We start from the raw sequence: 16,758 nt of genomic DNA on the forward strand, positions 1-16,758 counted from the left end.
TTTTTTTTTTTTTTTTGAGATGGAGTCTCGCTCTGTGGTCCAGGCTGGAGTGCAGTGGCTGAATCTCAGCTCACGGCAAGCTCCGCCTCCCGGGTTTACGCCATCCTCCTTCCTCAGCCTCCCGAGTAGCTGGGACTACCGGCGCCCGCCACCTCGCCCAGCTAGTTTTTTGTATTTTTTAGTAGAGACGGGGTTTCACTGTGTTAGCCAGGATGGTCTCGATCTCCTGACCTCGTGATCCACCCGTCTCGGCCTCCCAAAGTGCTGGGATTACAGGCTTGAGCCACCGCGCCCGGCGATTTTTTTGTATTTTTAAGAGACAGGATTTCACCATATTGGCCAAGCTGGTCTGGAACTCCTGACCTCTAGTGATCCACCCGCCTCGGCCTCCCAAAGTGCTGGGATTACAGGCTTGAGCTACCACACCCGGTCGAGCTATTATTCTTACACCCTGTATAAAATGGAGACAGAGAGAAAGGAGGAAATAAGCGCACAGCTGGGAGATGGGGATGGGGAACCATGTCTCATCTGGAATGGTTGTATATGCTCTGAGGTGGGGTATAATGAAAGTCTCACATAAAGAACTCAGAGGTTGGCCCCTAAGCCCCTCTTGAAGGTGTGTTCTTCAGGACAGGGGCTCCTCTTTGGTTCCTGTATTTGAGATGCATCAATGATAAAGATGAGCCATCAGAAGGATTTTCTGGGAGGCAGACCCTAGAAAGGAGGGAGGCAGAGGGAAGATGAGGTAGAGCTCCCACTTCCACTGCCGCACCCCCAGGCTCTCTGGCATGACTTGTAACCTATGAGGACACAGGCTGCTCAGGCCCTGGGGCAGCAGCTGGGAGCAGTGCCACCTTATTAAGTGCAGAGCCCCCTGTGAAGGGAAAGGCCACAGTGCCTCCAGGTGCCCCCTGTCCCACTTCCTTTAATTGCTGGGCAGAGGAGGCTCCAAAGAGGCACCCAATTCACAACAGATTAAGCAATGTGAAAGGAACTTAATTAGCCTCTTGTTTAATTTCCTCTTTTTGATGATGTTTAAACTAGTTCCAAAACTCCAGGTCTATTCCTAGCCCATGCAGGCAATGGAAAATCCCTCCCCACCTAAGCACCCATCTTCCCACCCCAGCAGCTCCCTCTGACGGCTTTGCTGGGCTCCGGATATTGGCTCCTCTGGGGGCATCTCTGCTTTATGGGCCCCAGAGGTAAATATTGACGAAGTATACACAGGTCCAAGTTAGAGATGAACGCATGCACAAAGACCTACTCTTGTGGGGGAGTGGAAGGAGGGTGCAGCTGGAGGATGGAGAAGGGAGGGCTGGGCAGAGCAGGCAGCCTGGAGCTTCTCTTGGAATGGAAGGAAAGCAATGTTTTGGTAAGAACCTGGTCCCTGGGTCCCTAGAACACAAAGCCAGATGGCTTTGAAACTTCAGCAGGAGGGACAGAGGTTAAGGCTGTGGGTTCCCAAAAGTGGGTTAGGGAGGGGACAGGGGACACAATGGTCAAAGATGTGAGGAAGGGGCCTAGCTCTCAGAGTAACCACATCAGACAAATGCTTGTGCCCCATGTTCTGGGGCTGAAGATGTGTGTGTGTGCGTGTGTACATGGCGCGTTTGGTACAGGGTGGCAGAAGGGACAGCACTGCTTGGAAGAAAGCAGTGGGGGACTTCACACCCATTCTGGGCTGTCTCCAGGTTTCCGCGTTCTGTCCTGTCCTGACCAGCATCTCTCACTGGATCTGTCGGGGATTCTAGGAGAGCCTGCATTCCCCTTTCTTGGTGGTCTCTGCATGCTATCTAATATCCTCACCCCACCCCCACCTACCTTCCTTTCCTACCTAAAGGTGCCACCCTCACAGCTTTGGGTCTGAGCTGCTTCCAGCTGACCTGGCAGACAGCTGCTGAGCCCTATGTCCCTGTGTATGAAATCTGAAGCCCTGGTATTTATTTGTTGTTGTTGTTTTTTTCAGGCAGGGTCTTGCTCTGTCGCCCAGGCTGGAGTGCTGGAGTGCAGTGGCACAATCTCAGCTCACTGCAACCTCCACCTCCCGGGTTCAAGCAATTCTCCCACCTCAGCCTCCCAGGTAGCTGGGACTACAGGTGCCCACCATCACGCCTGGCTGATTTTTGTATTTTTAGTAGAGATGGGGTTTCACCATGTTGGCTAGGCTGGTCTCAAACTCCTGACCTTAAGTGATCCACCCAACTCAGCCTCCCAAAGTGCTGGGATTACAGACATGAGCCACTGCACCCAGCCAGCCCTGATATGTTTAGGCAGAGTAGCCAAAGGAGAAAAGTGGTGGACTGGAACTAAGAAGGCCAGCCCCCTCCTGGCCTAGCAAGCTTTGTGCACCTAGGTTTCCCTGCCCATAAAATGAGAACAATTCCCCATTCTCAGGATCCCCTTAATGGCTGAGAAAGCACCTTGTAAAGGCTTGATGTTGGTGGATGAGAGTTACAGAAGGGGAGGGTGCTGGCTGCTCACCCAGCCTGCTCACTACGTGACTTCAATTCCTCTTTCTAGCTGAGGGCCTGAGCCCCCTTCTGCTAATCTGACCCCACAGGCTCCAGCGGGGATGTGAATTCATACCAGCATTTATACAACCCTAGAGTCTCACCTCCTCCCCTCCCCCCACAGCCCTAAAGTAAGTACCAACCAGAACACAGGAAGTAAAACCAACTAAAACCAAGAACTGAAACCAGCTCATCTCTCACTGCCTCTCAAAGAGGGGCAGTAAATGAGCAGCTCCTGTGACAGGTAACCCCAGGGCCCGACATCATGGAGATGAACAAGGGCCCTGTGGGGGCTGGATCTGACAATGAATAACACTGGGGATGGGGACAATAGGTGGAGGTGACTGCTGAGCATGGCATACAAATACGATGAACACACGTTTCCTGATACTGGAGTTCCCAGCATTGGAACCTGTATGCCCCCTTTGTTTTTATCCTTGTGTTTGTGAATTAAAAAAACAAACAAAAAAAGATTTGCAGTGGTTACTGTTGTCAGTGCCCCCTCTCTTCAGTGAGGCAGAGGCTGTCCTTGTGGTGAGAGGAAAAGGCCCCTTTCAGAGGAACTTAGGTCACTGCCTGGTTCTCTCCTACCATCCTCCTCAGAATTGGCAGACATTATGGGAGACAGTACCTTATGGAGTTCCAGGTTTTTAATTTTCCCTGATATTTTTTTTTTAAAACAACAAAATTGGCAGAAACAAACAAAAAAAAAAAAACTGGGGCTGGTCGACATTTGGGGGCAGGGGTTCCATTGAAAAATCCCCCAAATTCACGCTGAGGTTTCAGGTCATGGTTGCTGAGGTGGAAGATGAGGTCAGGGCTCCTGGAGATTTCCCAACCCACCCTAGAATTTGTTTCCAAATGGCTGGGGAATAGGTCAGTATAGGTTCCCCCGTTACTGCAGATGAAGGCAGAAGTCATTGTCTCCCCTACCCCTCAACTTCTTCAGAGATGTGGAGATAGGAGGCTTCGATTTCTAATTGCCTATGATCTCTTAAAAATATAAAACACGTGCAGTTGACTTTGGTACAAAAAAGAAAACAAAACAACAACAAAACATTCTGGTCCCTGTGGGTTTTTTCCCTTACCCCCAACAAACCATTATGGCCACCCCAACCTCTAGTCCATCAACTCCAGGAAGCCAGGTTATCTCCCAGGGCTTCCATGAAGGACAGAGAAAGGGAGAACAGCAGTAAGAGGTTGAGGGGAGAGGAGAAAGAGACATGGCCCTGCCCATAGCCCTCCTTTATTTAAAGGGCAGTAGGGTTCTGTGGCTGCAGCCTCTCCTCCAAGATGGATGTTGCAGGGGAGGGTTGTTAGGGCAAGAACCCAGCAGTTGCGTGGATGAGCCTGAACATACCCCAGTAGTGTTCAAGGACAAGGCCCTCTGATCCCTATGGCTTGGTTCCCATGTCCCTGGTCCTTTAAATCTCCCCTCTCCCCCCATAACTAATAATAAATAAATAAATTTTCCTAAAGTGGAGGGAAGAAGGTGTGAACCACTGGCATCTGTGGTGTAGCTTTTGGATGCCCCAGGGGGTGTTGTGGCCTAATTCCCCCAGCTTCTTAAATGGCCCCAGGTATCTAAGGATCCCAAGAGCTGGCAAGTTCTTTCAAATGTTCCCTTATCATTGGCAAATTGGAGTCCCCAAGGTTAGCCCCCCTCAGTAATGTTCTTCAGTGGGGCACAGGGCAGGGGTGAGGGGCCCCCTTAGCTCTCGGAGGCTACAGCCTCCCCGTCGCGGCTCTCCGTCTCCTCCGGGATGTCCTGCATTCTGGTAAAGTCTGAAGGGGGACAGGACAAAGCCAGTGAGTGAGCAGAGACTCCCATGAGGAACTGTACCCCTATACTAATGCCTCCCCATCTGTAGGCTCAGGGGGCTCTGGGGCTGTGAGGGGATGACAGGGTTCTGTAAATTCTTGGGTGAGAGGAAAACCTCTGGCAACGCGGTAAATGAGGTAGCCACATCTAGGAACCAGATACACTTTTACAGTATCCAAAGATACAAACTGATTAGGAAAGTACAAAATACTTTAAGGTTAGAGCTTTTGGTAATTTTTTATTTCATGAACCAACTATAAAAACTTGAAGGTCTTTGAAACTTTTTTTACTTTAAAAACTGGCCTGGTAGCTCATGATTGTAATCCCAACACTTTGGGAGGCCAAGGTGGGAGAATCACTTAAGGCCAGGAGTTGGAGACCAGCCTGGCCAACATGGTGAAACCCCATCTCTAATAAAAGTGCCAAAAATTAGCTGTATGTGGTGGCAGGCGCCTGTAATCCCAGCTACTCGGGAGGCTGAGGAACAAGAATTGCTTGAACCTGGGAGGTGGAGGTAGCAGTGAGCTGAGATTGTGTTACTACACTCCAGCCTGGGTGACAGAACAAAACTCTGTCTCAAAAAAAAAAACTATCTTCCCAGGCACAGTGGCATGCACCTGTAGCCCCAGCTACTTGGGAGGATCACTTAAGCCCAGGAGTTTGAGTCCAGCGTCAGCAACAGCACAACACCCTGTCTCTAAAATAAAAAAATTCAGAGCGAGATCCTGTGTCTGGGTCTCCGGGTCTCTTTCTGTCGCCCAGGCTGGCGCAATCACAGAGTACTGTCAACTCAATCTGCTGGGCTCAAGCGATCCTCTCACCTCACTCTCACTGCCTGTAGCTAGGACTACAGGCACACGCCACCACACCTGGATAATTAAAAAAATTTTGGGGGGCCAGGCACGGTGGCTCACGCCTGTAATCCCAGCACTCTGGGAGGCCAAGGTGGATGAATTACCTGAGGTCAGGAGTTCGAGACCAGCCTGGTCAACATAATGAAACTCCATCTCTACTAAAAAATATAAAAAAAAATTAGCCAGGTGTGGTGGCGCATGCCTGTAATCCCAGCTACTCGAGAGGCTGAGGCAGGAGAATCAGTTGAACCCAGGAGGTGGAGGTTGCAGTGAGCTGAGATCACACCACTGCACTCCAGCCTGGGTGAGAGTGAGACTCCATTTTAAAAAAATAAAAATAAAAAATAAAATAGGCCAGGTGCAATGGCTCATGTCTGTAATCCCAGCACTTTGGGAGGCCAAGGTGGGCAGATCATGAGGTCAAGAGATGGAGACCAGCCTGGGCAACATGGTGAAACCCTATCTCTTCTAAAAATACAAAAATTAAAGGCCGGGCGCGGTGGCTCAAGCCTGTAATCCCAGCACTGTGGGAGGCCGAGATGGGCGGATCACGAGGTCAGGAGATCGAGACCATCCTGGCTAACACAGCGAAACCCCGTCTCTACTAAAAAATACAAAAAACTAGCCGGGCGAGGTGGCGGGCGCCTGTAGTCCCAGCTACTCGGGAGGCTGAGGCAGGAGAATGGCGTAAACCCGGGAGGCGGAGCTTGCAGTGAGCTGAGAACCGGCCACTGCACTCCAGCCTGGGCGACAGAGTGAGACTCTATCTTAAAAAACAAACAAACAAACAAACAAAAAAAAACAAAAATTAGCTGGGCATGGAGGCACGCGCCTGTAGTCCCAGCTACTTGGGAGTCTGAGGCAGGAGAATCATTTGAACCTGGGAGGCAAAGGTTGCAGTGAGCCAAGATTTCACCACTGTACTCCAGCCTGGTGACAGAGCGAGAATTCCGTCTCAAAAAAAAAAAAAAAAAAAAATTTAGTCGGGCATGGTAGCTCACGCCTGCAATCCCAACCTGTTGGGAGGCCAAAACAGGTAGATCGTGAGCTCAGGCGTTCAAGAACAGCCTGGCCAACATAGTGAAACCCTGTTTCTACTAAAAATACAAAAATTAGCTGGGCATGGTGGTGGGTGCCTGTAATCCCAGCTACTCGGGACGCTGAGGCAGGAGAATTGCTTGAACCTGGAAGGCGGAGGTTGCAGTGAGCCAAGATCACACCACTGCACTCCAGCCCAGGCAACAGTGTAAGACTCTGTCTCAAAAAATAATAATAAAAAAATAAGTAAGTAATTAAATTAAATAAAAAATAAAATAAAATAAATGAAATTTTTTTTTTTTTGGTAGAGGAGGTGGGTCTCACTATGTTGCCCAGGCTGGCCTCAAAATTCTGAGCTTAAGCGATCCTCCTGTCTTGGCCTCCCAAAGTGTTAGGATTACAGGCATGAGCCACCATGCCTTTTCTAAAAAAACCTATTTTTACTTCTAAAGGTTGGGAATCACCAACCAGTTGGAGGAGAGAGGCCCCTCCTGCTTCTTAGAGTTCCACCAACCATTCATCATCAGACAAAACAGGAAGTCCCTCCCTAGAGTTACTATAAGCCTCACAGGTCAGTTAGGGCCCATTTGGAAGCCACAGCCCAAAGGCCTGTACGCAGGCTGCACTCTACCTCTGGTCCATGTCTCCGCCAGGGTCTCACCTCGTGGACTGTGGGGCGGAGACAGACGGCTGCTACCTTCCTCCTCGCTGCCGGTGTCAGGGTCACTGCTATCTTGTAGCCGCTCTTCGGGGCTCCCTAGTTCCTGCCTCTCTCGGTCCTCAAAGTGTCGATGGACAGAGCGAGTAGTGACAGGCAGATCCAGGCGGTCTGTGCCTCGGCTGGGCTGTGGACAGTGGGCAGGAAGAACAGCAGGCCAGGGACTGAGTAGTGCGAAGACTGGAGGTTCTGTTTGGCTGAAGGCAGCAGCTCTCCCCACTGGGGCTCACCCATGACTCCCCTTCAGGAGATCCACCACCAACTGGCCTCTTTCAGCACCACCACCCGAGTTAGTTTCCTCCACCCCTGCACCCATCTACATTTCTTTTCAGTTCTCCAACTAGTATCTCAATATCCTTCAAGTCAGTTGCCTGATTGCATTTGGGCTCAAACCCCAACGGCCCAATTTCTTTTGGGCTCCACTGACCCTTATGTCCACCCCAGGTCCGTTCACCACTGCAGGCCACCTTACCTGTGGGGGGTTGAAACTCAAGTACAGGGCATCGCCTGCAGGGAGGCTGCGCCGCCGAGGATCTACAGGTCTGCGGGCCCAGGGGGCCTCGGCTGGGAGTGGCTCGGTCTGGCCCAGGGCGGCCAGCTGCCTTCGAGCCTCTTCGGCCTCCCGCTCCAGCAGCGCCCGGGCCTGCTCACTCTCCCGGAGCCGGGCCTCCAGGCTGCCAGCTTCAGTTGCCCGTTCTTCACCTAGCCGCCGGCAGCGCCGTAGCTCCTCCTGCAGCAACGCATGTTGCCGTTGCAGTAATGCCAGTTCCGTGGCCTGCTTTTCAGGGGCCACAGGGGCAGCACCAGCCCTGCCAGCCTCCCCATCCCGAGAGTTGGCTCGGCATAGCTTCTCCCGCCGCTCAGGGCCCTCAGGGAACCGGGCTTCCATCAAAGTGTCCTGCTGGGCCACAGCTGCCTGGGGGTAGAATGTGGGCAGAAGGGTTTATCAAAGGCCCCTGTCCTGTGCTCTTCTACCCCTCGCCTTCACCCTCCAAGGCCCAGGTCATCGCTCCTGGAGAGCTTGGGTTGGGAAGGTATTTAGAAAGGCCTGTTGGGATGACCATGCTCTACCTAAACAGGCATCTCTAGCCTGGCTCCTCCCCTTCCCCATTCAAGCCCTTGCCCTACTGACCTGTAGGCCATGTAGAAGTCCATAGAGATTGACCAATCGCTGCAACGCCTCCTGAGGACAGACGGGGTGGGAACAGGGCCCCAGCTTTAGGATGGGAGAACTGCCCAAAAGTTGAACAAGGGTAGGTGTGGGGACAGTAGGATCTGGAGACATACTTGGATATAGACGCTTTCCCCACCCCACTCCAAACTGGGTTTTAACTTCTCAGACTAAGAACACCCTCCCTTTAGTCTCCTATACTATCAATTCCCATCTCACCTCTTGGGGTGATCTCAGCTGATTTCCATTTCGATCCTGCAGAAATGGGCAAGAACGGGGAGTCAGCAGGCACACAAATCCTGGGTGCCTGCCCCTGACAGCTTTGTGTTGAGGATCCAGAGGCTGGCTGTCCCTCTCCCACCCTCTTGCCAAGTCCCAGAACCTCTTGAGGACCTACCCTCTGGCTGGAGTCTGAGTCGGCTCTGCACAGTTCAATGGAGCCATTGAAGGTTCTGGCCTCACCATCTGTTGAGAAGGAGAAAAGGATGGCTGAGCTCACTTCCCTGGGGCCCCGATATCACTCGATCCCTGGTACCACTCCACTCACTTTGGCCCCTCCCACCTACTACCTCCTTGGTCCCCTGCCCTGGCACTCACTGGCAGTGACCCCAGGACTCGTGTTACCACCGCTGTCTGGTTCCAAGGGCAGGGCTGGTTCTCGGGGTGTCAAGAGCAGTTCCACTCCCGGCCCCACCAGCAAGTCTTTCAGACCCTCCACTGTGGGGAAAGAGGAAGAGGTGAGAGCAGGAATGACACAGGACCCTGAGGGGAATGCCATTCACCCCCACACATGGGACACTCGGACATCCAGGGGAATGCCCCCTGCACTGGCAGTGGGGTTTCACTCACACAACCACTGATGAAGTAAAGGGCAGTAAATGCCTATGAGGCAGCAGGAGTCCATGCAGCATGGACGATATGGAGCAGCAGTAAGGACCACACGTCCTCCCCTGCCTTTCCCAGGAACTGGCCCAGAAGAGGCACTCAGGGCTGTTTATGGTTCATGGGGTTGGCATCCCACTTGTCTGTGTTTGTCCATGTCTAGTCACATGTCCATATTCTGTGACAGTGAGTGCTTGAGCCTAGACTCTTCCCTGGGAGCTCCCTCACCCTCACGGATGGCATCCTGCAGCAGCCGCTCGCCACGAGGGGACTCAAGGGACTCGGAGCGGAAAAGGCCCCTGGGCAGGGTGGGCAGGGCCATCCCACTGCCACCATCCTCTTCGGCCTGGAAATGGGTCATCTCAGCAAACAGCCCAACCTTCTCTCGCAGCAGCTCCACCAGTGCCCGGTCCTTCTGCTGCAACTCCACTGCAGATAAGGAACAAGTGAGCATATGAGAGGGCCTAGGGGATATGCAGGAGCGCCAGTAAAGGACAGCCCTAGGGGAAACAGGGTAGGGCAGGGCAGTGTGGCAAGACTTAATTTTGTTATTTTGGCATTTATTAAAAAAGAAAAAGGTTTCTAGGAGTCAGGCGCGGTGGCTCATGCCTGTAATCCCAGCACTTTGGGAGGCCGAGGCAGGCAGATCACAAGGTCAGGAGATCGAGACCATCCTGGCTAACATGGTGAAATCCCGTCTCTACTAAAAATACAAAAAATTAGCTGGGCACCGTGACGGGCGCCTGTAGTCCCAGCTACTCAGGAGGCTGAGGCAGGAGAACGGCATGAACCCAGGAGGCGGAGCTTGCAGTGAGCTGAGATCGCACCACTGCACTCTAGCCTGGGCAACAGAGCGAGACTCCGTCTCAAAAAAAAAAAAAAAAAAGAGATTGTGGCAGGGGTTGCAAGGGGTTGCAGGTTGTCCAACAGTGTTCATTCTTCCCATCTTCCTTTAATGAGAAAATGCATAGAAGCTTCATCTGGGCACACATGGCTGCTCAGTTAACAACCATGTTTTCTAGCCTGACTTGCGCGTGACTATATTGCTATGTGACTACATTCTGGCCAATGGATATGAGTGTCTTCCAGATCTGCTCTTAAAATAAATGGGTATAGGCCAGGCATGGTGGGTGGAGCACTTGAGGCCAGGAGTTCGAGACCAGCCTGGCCAACATGGTGAAACCCTATCTCTACTAAAAATACAAAACTTAGCCAGGAGTGGTCGTGGGTGCCTGTAATCCCAGCTCCTTGGGAAGCTGAGGCAGGAGAATCGCTTGAACCTGGGAGGTGGAGGTTGCAGTGAGCTGAGATTGCGCCACTGCACTCCACCCTGGGTGACAGAGCGAGACTCTGTCTCAAAAAAAAAAGAAAAGAAAAGAAAAAGAAAAAAAGGGTGTAAACTCTGTTCCTTTATGCCTCGTTGCTAGGTGTGATACAGGTGTGACAGTGGGAGCTGGAGTAGCCACTTCAGACATGACATAGAGATGAAAACTTCATGTTAAAGATGGCAGAGCTGCACCACTACTCTGCACTTCCCACTTTGAACTGTCACGTTGACAGCAATAATATTCTACCTTTTCGGTTTTTTTTTTTTGTTGTTACCCAGACTGGAGTGCAGTGGTGCAATTATAGTGCATTGCAGCTTTGAACTCCTGGGCTGAAACAATCCTCCCACCTCAGCCTCCCAAGTAGCCAGGACTATGGGGTCTTGCTATGTATGTTTTGTTGCTATGTATGTTTCTCAAACTCCTGACCTCAAGAGATCCTCCCTCTCCCAAATCCTGCTGGGATTAAAGGCATGAGCTACTGCACCAGCCAATCTACATTTTTTTTTTTTTTTTTGAGATGGAGTCTCGCTCTGTCACCCAGGCTAGAGTGCAGTAGTTCAATCTCAGCTCACTGCAAGCTCCGCCTCCTGGGTTCATGCCATTCTCCTGCCTCAGCCTCCTGAGTAGCTGGGACTACAGGCACCCACCACCACGCCTGGCTAATTTTTTTTTTTTTGTATTTTTTAGTAGAGATGGGGTTTCACTGTGTTATCCAGGATGGTCTCAATCTCCTGACCTTGTGATCCACCCACCTTGGCCTCCCAAAGTGCTGGGATTACAGGCGTGAGCCACCGCGCCCGGCCAATCTACTTCCTTTTTTAAGGAAGAAGATTTTTGTTGGTCTTTTTGTACAGCTGTTTAATCATACCCTAACTAATATAAGGCCTTACAGTGAAAAAGTAAGTTACTCATCCAACCTTGGTCTTCCATATTATTTTTACACACATGGTAGTATACACTTTACATTGTTTTAAACCTTGCTTTTTTCACTTAATATGTTTCAGCTGTGGATCTATACCAGCCCTCACAGAGCCATCTCATCTTTTTAACAGTTGCATAATATTCCATTGTGTGAATGTATTATAAATTACTAAGGAGCTCCTTGTGGGTGGACTTACTCTTAATTCGCCGCAGGTAAGCCTCATCCTCTGTCTCAATCAGGGGGAAGTCCTCCCTGGATGGGCATCTGGAGGGGTAACAGGTTGCATGCCATTGGGAGACAGAAGCTAGGTTATAGATCAGAATCAGCCTTCCCTCCTTCCCAAACATGCCTTATGCTTCCCTCTTCTGATAAGACTCCTCAGCCTCACACCCTAGCTTTAATTCAGTCTTGACCTTCTCCCTTTTCTTTCTTTTTTTTTTTTTTTTTTTTGAGATAGAGTCTTGCTCTGTCGCCCAGGCTACAGTGCAAGAGCACTATCTCAGTTCACTACAACCTCCTCCTGGGTTCAAGTGATTCTCCTGCTTTAGCCTCCCGAGTAGCTGGGATTATAGGTGTGCCTGGGAAATTTTTGTATTTTTAGTAGAGATGGGGTTTTTGTCATGTTGGCCAGGCTGGTCTCGAACTCCTGACCTCAAGTGATCTGCCGGCCTCGGCCTCCCAAAGTGCTGGGATTACAGGTGTGAGCCACCACACCTGGCTGACCTCCCATTTCTTAGCACTGATTATCTGCGTTTACTGAGATTTATCTCTCCCAAGGTCTCTTGGAAAGGCAGCACAGTGCAGAGGGTCAAGTACAGGCTTTGGCATCAAGCAAAAAGGATTCAAATCCTGGCTCCACTTTTTACCAGGTGGTAACCGCTCTATTTCCTCATTTGAAAAATAAAGGTAATATCTTCCTCATAGGTTTTGCATTAGGATTAAATGAAATGTTAAAGTGCTTTGAACATTTAACAGAAGCTCATTAAATCAATTACAATTAATATTATTAATTTCCACAATTACAATTTTTTTTTTTTTTGAGACAGTCTTGCTCTCTCATCCAGGCTGGAGTGCAGTGATGCGATCTTGGCTCACTGCAACCTCTGCCTCCCAGGTTCAAGTGATTCTCCTGCCTCAGTCTCCCAAGCAGCTGGGACTATAGGCACACACCACCATGCCTGGCTAAGTTTTATAATTTTAGTAGAGACAGGGTTTTGCCATGTTGGCCAGGCTGGTCTTGAACTCCGGTGATCCATCTGTCTCAGCCTCCCAAAGTGCTGGGATTACAGGTGTGAGCCACAGCGCCTGGCCATAAGTACAAATATTAATACTATTCATAAAGAAGCCACTACAGATCTACTGTTAACAGGACAAGTCATTTTGAATTGCTTTCCTGGAATAGGCAATTTCATAATTTTTTTTTGGAGACGAAGTCTCACTCTGTTGCCCAGGCTGGAGTGCAGTGGCACAATCCTGACTCACTACAACCGCCATCCCCGGGTTCAAGCGATTCTCCTGCCTCAGCTTCCCGAGTAACTGGGATTACAGGCTTATGCCACCACGCCCGGCTAATTTTTGTATTTTTAGTAGAGACGAGGTTTCACCATATTGGCCGGGCTGGTCTTGAATTCCTGACCTTAAGTGATCCACCCGCCTCAGCCTCTCAAAGTGCTGGGATTATAGGCATGAGCCACTGTGCCCGGCCTGCAATTTCGTACTTTAATATGCATTTCTAAAAACCTTTTTCAAAATTCCACCATGCAGAAGTTAAAAAAAAAAAAAAAAAAAAAGAAGGTTTACAAATTATAAAGTTGAGGAGAACTGATTCCCTGAAAGCTAAAGAAAAATTATAAAAATCTTGGCTGGGCGTGGTGGCTCATGCCTGTAATCTCAGCTCTTTTGGAGGCTGAGGTGGGTGAATAATCTGAGGTCAAGAGTTCGAGACCAGCCTGGCCAACAGGGCGAAACCCCGTGTCTACAAAATACAAAAATTTGGCTGGGTGCAGTGGCTCACGCCTGTAATCCCAGGACTTTGGGAGACCGGGATGGGTCAATCATGAGGTCAAGAGATCAAGACCATCCTGGCCAACATGGTGAAACCCCGTCTCTACTAAAAATACAAAAATTAGCTGGCATGGTGGCACAAGCCTGTAATCCCAGCTACTCGGGAGGCTGAGACAGGAGAATCGCTTGAAACCAGGAGGTGGAGGTTGCAGTGAGCCGAGATCATGCCACTGCACTCCAGCCTGGCAACAGAAAGAGACTCTGTATTAAAAAAAAAAAAAAAATTTGCCTGGGGTGGTGGTGGGTGCCTGTTGTCCCAGCTATTCAGGAGGCCGAGGCAGGAGAATCACTTGAATCCAGGAGGTGGAGGTTGCAGTGAGCTGAGATTGTGCTACTGCACTCCAGCCTGGGCAACAGAGTGAGACTGTCTCAAAAAAATAAAAAAATTAAAAAAAGAAAGAAAAACTATAAAAATCTGAATTAGAATTAAGGCCAGGTGTGGTGGCTCACACCTGTAATCCCAGCACTGTGGGAGGCCGCGGAGGGCGGATCATGAGGTCAGGAGTTCAAGACCAGCCTGACCAACATGGTAAAACCCTATCTCTACTGAAAATACAAAAAAAAAAAAATCTGAATTAGAATTATACTTTATTCTTTAGGCATAATCTTCCAGAATTCATTTTAAACATCTTACCTGTGCTTTATTTGATATTTTTTCCTATTACAATTAGACACATAGTTGACTGCCTCAAATCTAATGTGTGTCCAATAGAAGCTAAAGATTTGCTGCTTTGACACACCAATTTCCTTCTTGCTTCTATTGTGTTGAGTTTGCTTATGAGACTTGTTCCTCTCTAGCATCGATGCTTTCATTATCCTCTTTTTCATTCATTTTTAGAAAAATAAACGTAAAATGCAATACAATCCAAATAACAGCCCTCTGCCTACAGATGAAAATGTGAATGTAGCTGAAACTGTACTGTCGGCTGGCAGGTATGCCACCATGTGATAGCTCAAAGTATTCCTTTGCTTGTCAGCTCATGTTGTATTTGAAAAGGAGTTGAGGTTGGCAATGTATAAAATGTGACTTTATAGGACATAAGAACATAGGTAACCTTTCCAGTATTGGGCCATTTTGTCTCTCCCTCAACCTCTTCCCCCACATGTCTGAACACTGGATTCTGTTCCCAGGGAGTGCTATGGTTGGGATCTAATGCTGCAGGTACCCTGAGGTCATAGGCACATGCAGGCGGCAGGCAGACACTCACATGCGCACGCTCTGCTGAATGACCCGGATCCAGGTGCTCCGGTCATCCCGGGATGCTGTGTGCACCTCGTACATCTCAGGTGGGGCTGCGCTGATCAGAAACATCCCTTTCTCCTGGTTGGCGATATCCCGTACGATTAGATTCTGCAGCGATACCACTGAGGGCTTGTCCTGCCAGTCAGGGGAGAGGAAGGATTAAGCCTGGGAATCCTGTCCCTTGGCATATTTAGGCCTTCAATCCTTCTGGACAAGGACTGAAAGGACTGAAGAGTCATCTTACAATACCAGTTAAGAGCCAGGCACTGGTGCCAGCCAGAAGGGACTTAGAAATGTGTGCAACCCTTGACAAATTATTTAACTGACTTGAAGCTTTACTTTCATCATCTATAAAATGAAGACGAAAAGAATCTTTTCCCACAGGCGTGAAAGTGCCTGTGCACAGTAATAATACCTGTGAGCTGCTCTTATTTTTTATTATTACAGTAATAGTAACAATTACAGCTGTTTAACTCTGGGGGATTCCAGAGCTCTCATGGGCTTGGGCAGGAAAGCAAGAAGAGCCTAAACACTTGTCTGTGCTGAGAAAGGTGAAGAATGAATGTCTCACCAGGGTAGGAAAGATGTACTTCTGGTCCTTTTCCTGGAGAAACACCAGTACATCTGTCATCAGCAGCATTAGCACATCTGGCAGGGGATGAAGGTGGGAGAACAGTCAGCACTAGACAGTCTGAGCAGCTGTTTCCCTCTTTCCCGAGGACCAGGTTTATCCCGTCAGGTTAGAGGCCCCAATTTCCCTCTTCCTGGCCTCTCTTCCCTCTGGCTGCTTCCACTTTTTCAGACCTCTCACCCCTCACCTATTCTTTTTTTTTTTCTTTTTTTTTTTGATACAGAGTTTCCCTCTTGTTGCCCAGGCTGGAATGCAATGGCACGATCTTGGCTCGCTGCAACCTCTGCCTCCTGGGTTCAAGCGATTCTCCTGCCTCAGCTTCCCAAGGAGCTGGGACTACTACACGCATGCGCCACCACGCACGCCTGGCTAATTTTGTATTTTTAGTAGAGATGGGGTTTCACCATGTTGGTCAGGCTGGTCTCAAATTCCTGACCTCAGGTTTATCCACCAGTTTTGGCCTCCCAAAGTGCTAGGATTAGAGGTGTGAGCCACTGCGCCTGGTCGGTCATACATTCTTTTTTTGTTTTGTTTTGTTTTGTTTGTTTTTTTTGAGACGGAGTCTCGCTCTGTCGCCCAGGCTGGAGTGCAGTGGCCGGATCTCAGCTCACTGCAAGCTCCGCCTCCCGGGTTTACGCCATTCTCCTGCCTCAGCCTCCCGAGTAGCTGGGACTACAGGCGCCCGCCACCTCGCCCGGCTAGTTTTTTGTATTTTTAGTAGAGATGGGGTTTCACCGTGTTAGCCAGGATGGTCTCGAACTCCTGACCTCGTGATCCACCCGTCTCGGCCTCCCAAAGTGCTGGGATTACAGGCTTGAGCCACCGCGCCCGGCCTCTTTTTTTTTTTAAGACGGAGTCCCGCTCTGTCCCCCAGGCTGGAGTGCAGTGGCCGGATCTCAGCTCACTGCAAGCTCCGCCTCCCGGGTTTAGGCCATTCTCCTGCCTCAGCCTCCCGGAGTAGCTGGGACTACAGGCGCCTGCCACCTCGCCCGGCTAGTTTTTGTATTTTTTTAGTAGAGACGGGGTTTCACCGTGTTAACCAGGATGGTCTCGATCTCCTGACCTCGTGATCCGCCCGTCTCGGCCTCCCAAAGTGCTGGGATTACAGGCTTGAGCCACCGCGCCCGGCCCTGGTCATACATTCTTACAGCTTAAAAACGGTGTAGGGGAGCGGGCAGGGCAGAGAAAGATTCATGTGCTATCAGACAAAACAGCGTCGTGGGCTAGCAGGAACCATAGGGATCACTCAGTATCTTTACGGAAAACCCTTTCTACCCAACTGACTCAGGTTTCTTAACCTAGGGCCTACAGACCCCCTGGGACTCTGTAAACCTTCTGAAGGTGTGTAAACAGTTTTACATATCAACATAACTCGTGTGTATTTTTTTGGGTGACACGGTCCAAGATTTTTGTGAGATTCATAAGGATTCCCAGAGCAAGAGGGACCATACTTTTATTTTTTATTTATTTTTAATTTAATTTAATTTAATTTAATTTAATTTATTTATTTATTTTTGTTGTTGAGACGGAGTCTCGCTCTATCACCCAGGCTGGAGTGCAGTGGCCGGATCTCAG

General features: G+C 49.8%; 1 protein-coding gene across 2 annotated transcripts; it reads right to left on the bottom strand.

Moving 5' to 3' along the window:
- Positions 1 to 3,142: 3,142 nt before the first annotated feature.
- On the bottom strand, positions 3,143 to 15,428 carry ARHGEF2 (Rho/Rac guanine nucleotide exchange factor 2). Of its 2 annotated transcripts, none has more exons than XM_026457069.1 (11): positions 15,124 to 15,428; positions 14,518 to 14,687; positions 11,442 to 11,509; positions 9,224 to 9,424; positions 8,711 to 8,830; positions 8,511 to 8,578; positions 8,333 to 8,368; positions 8,075 to 8,125; positions 7,415 to 7,858; positions 6,856 to 7,069; positions 3,143 to 4,295 (listed from the first exon to the last, which is right to left on the bottom strand). In XM_026457069.1, exons 1-11 carry the CDS (start codon positions 15,190 to 15,192, stop codon positions 4,222 to 4,224), a joined length of 1,515 nt encoding a protein of 504 aa, XP_026312854.1. In that variant the 5' UTR covers positions 15,193 to 15,428; the 3' UTR covers positions 3,143 to 4,221. The 2 variants fall into 2 exon arrangements, with proteins under 2 accessions (XP_026312854.1, XP_026312855.1); XM_026457070.1 differs by having other exon boundaries at positions 6,886 to 7,069; positions 15,124 to 15,427.
- Positions 15,429 to 16,758: the final 1,330 nt, after the last annotated feature.

This window comes from Piliocolobus tephrosceles, chromosome 1, assembly GCF_002776525.5.
Source record: "Piliocolobus tephrosceles isolate RC106 chromosome 1, ASM277652v3, whole genome shotgun sequence".
Classification (NCBI taxonomy): domain Eukaryota; kingdom Metazoa; phylum Chordata; class Mammalia; order Primates; family Cercopithecidae; genus Piliocolobus; species Piliocolobus tephrosceles.

Excerpts from the sequence above, each read along its gene's own strand:
- ARHGEF2 (XM_026457069.1), bottom strand. The coding sequence starts at position 15,192 with ATGCTGCTGATGACAGATGTACTGGTGTTTCTCCAGGAAAAGGACCAG. Across the intron at positions 11,510-14,517 it reads ATTCAGCAGAGCGTGCGCAT|ATGCCCATCCAGGGAGGACT; the intron begins GTGAGTGTCTGC and ends TTACCCCTCCAG. Across the intron at positions 7,859-8,074 it reads GACTTCTACATGGCCTACAG|GCAGCTGTGGCCCAGCAGGA; the intron begins GTCAGTAGGGCA and ends TTCTACCCCCAG.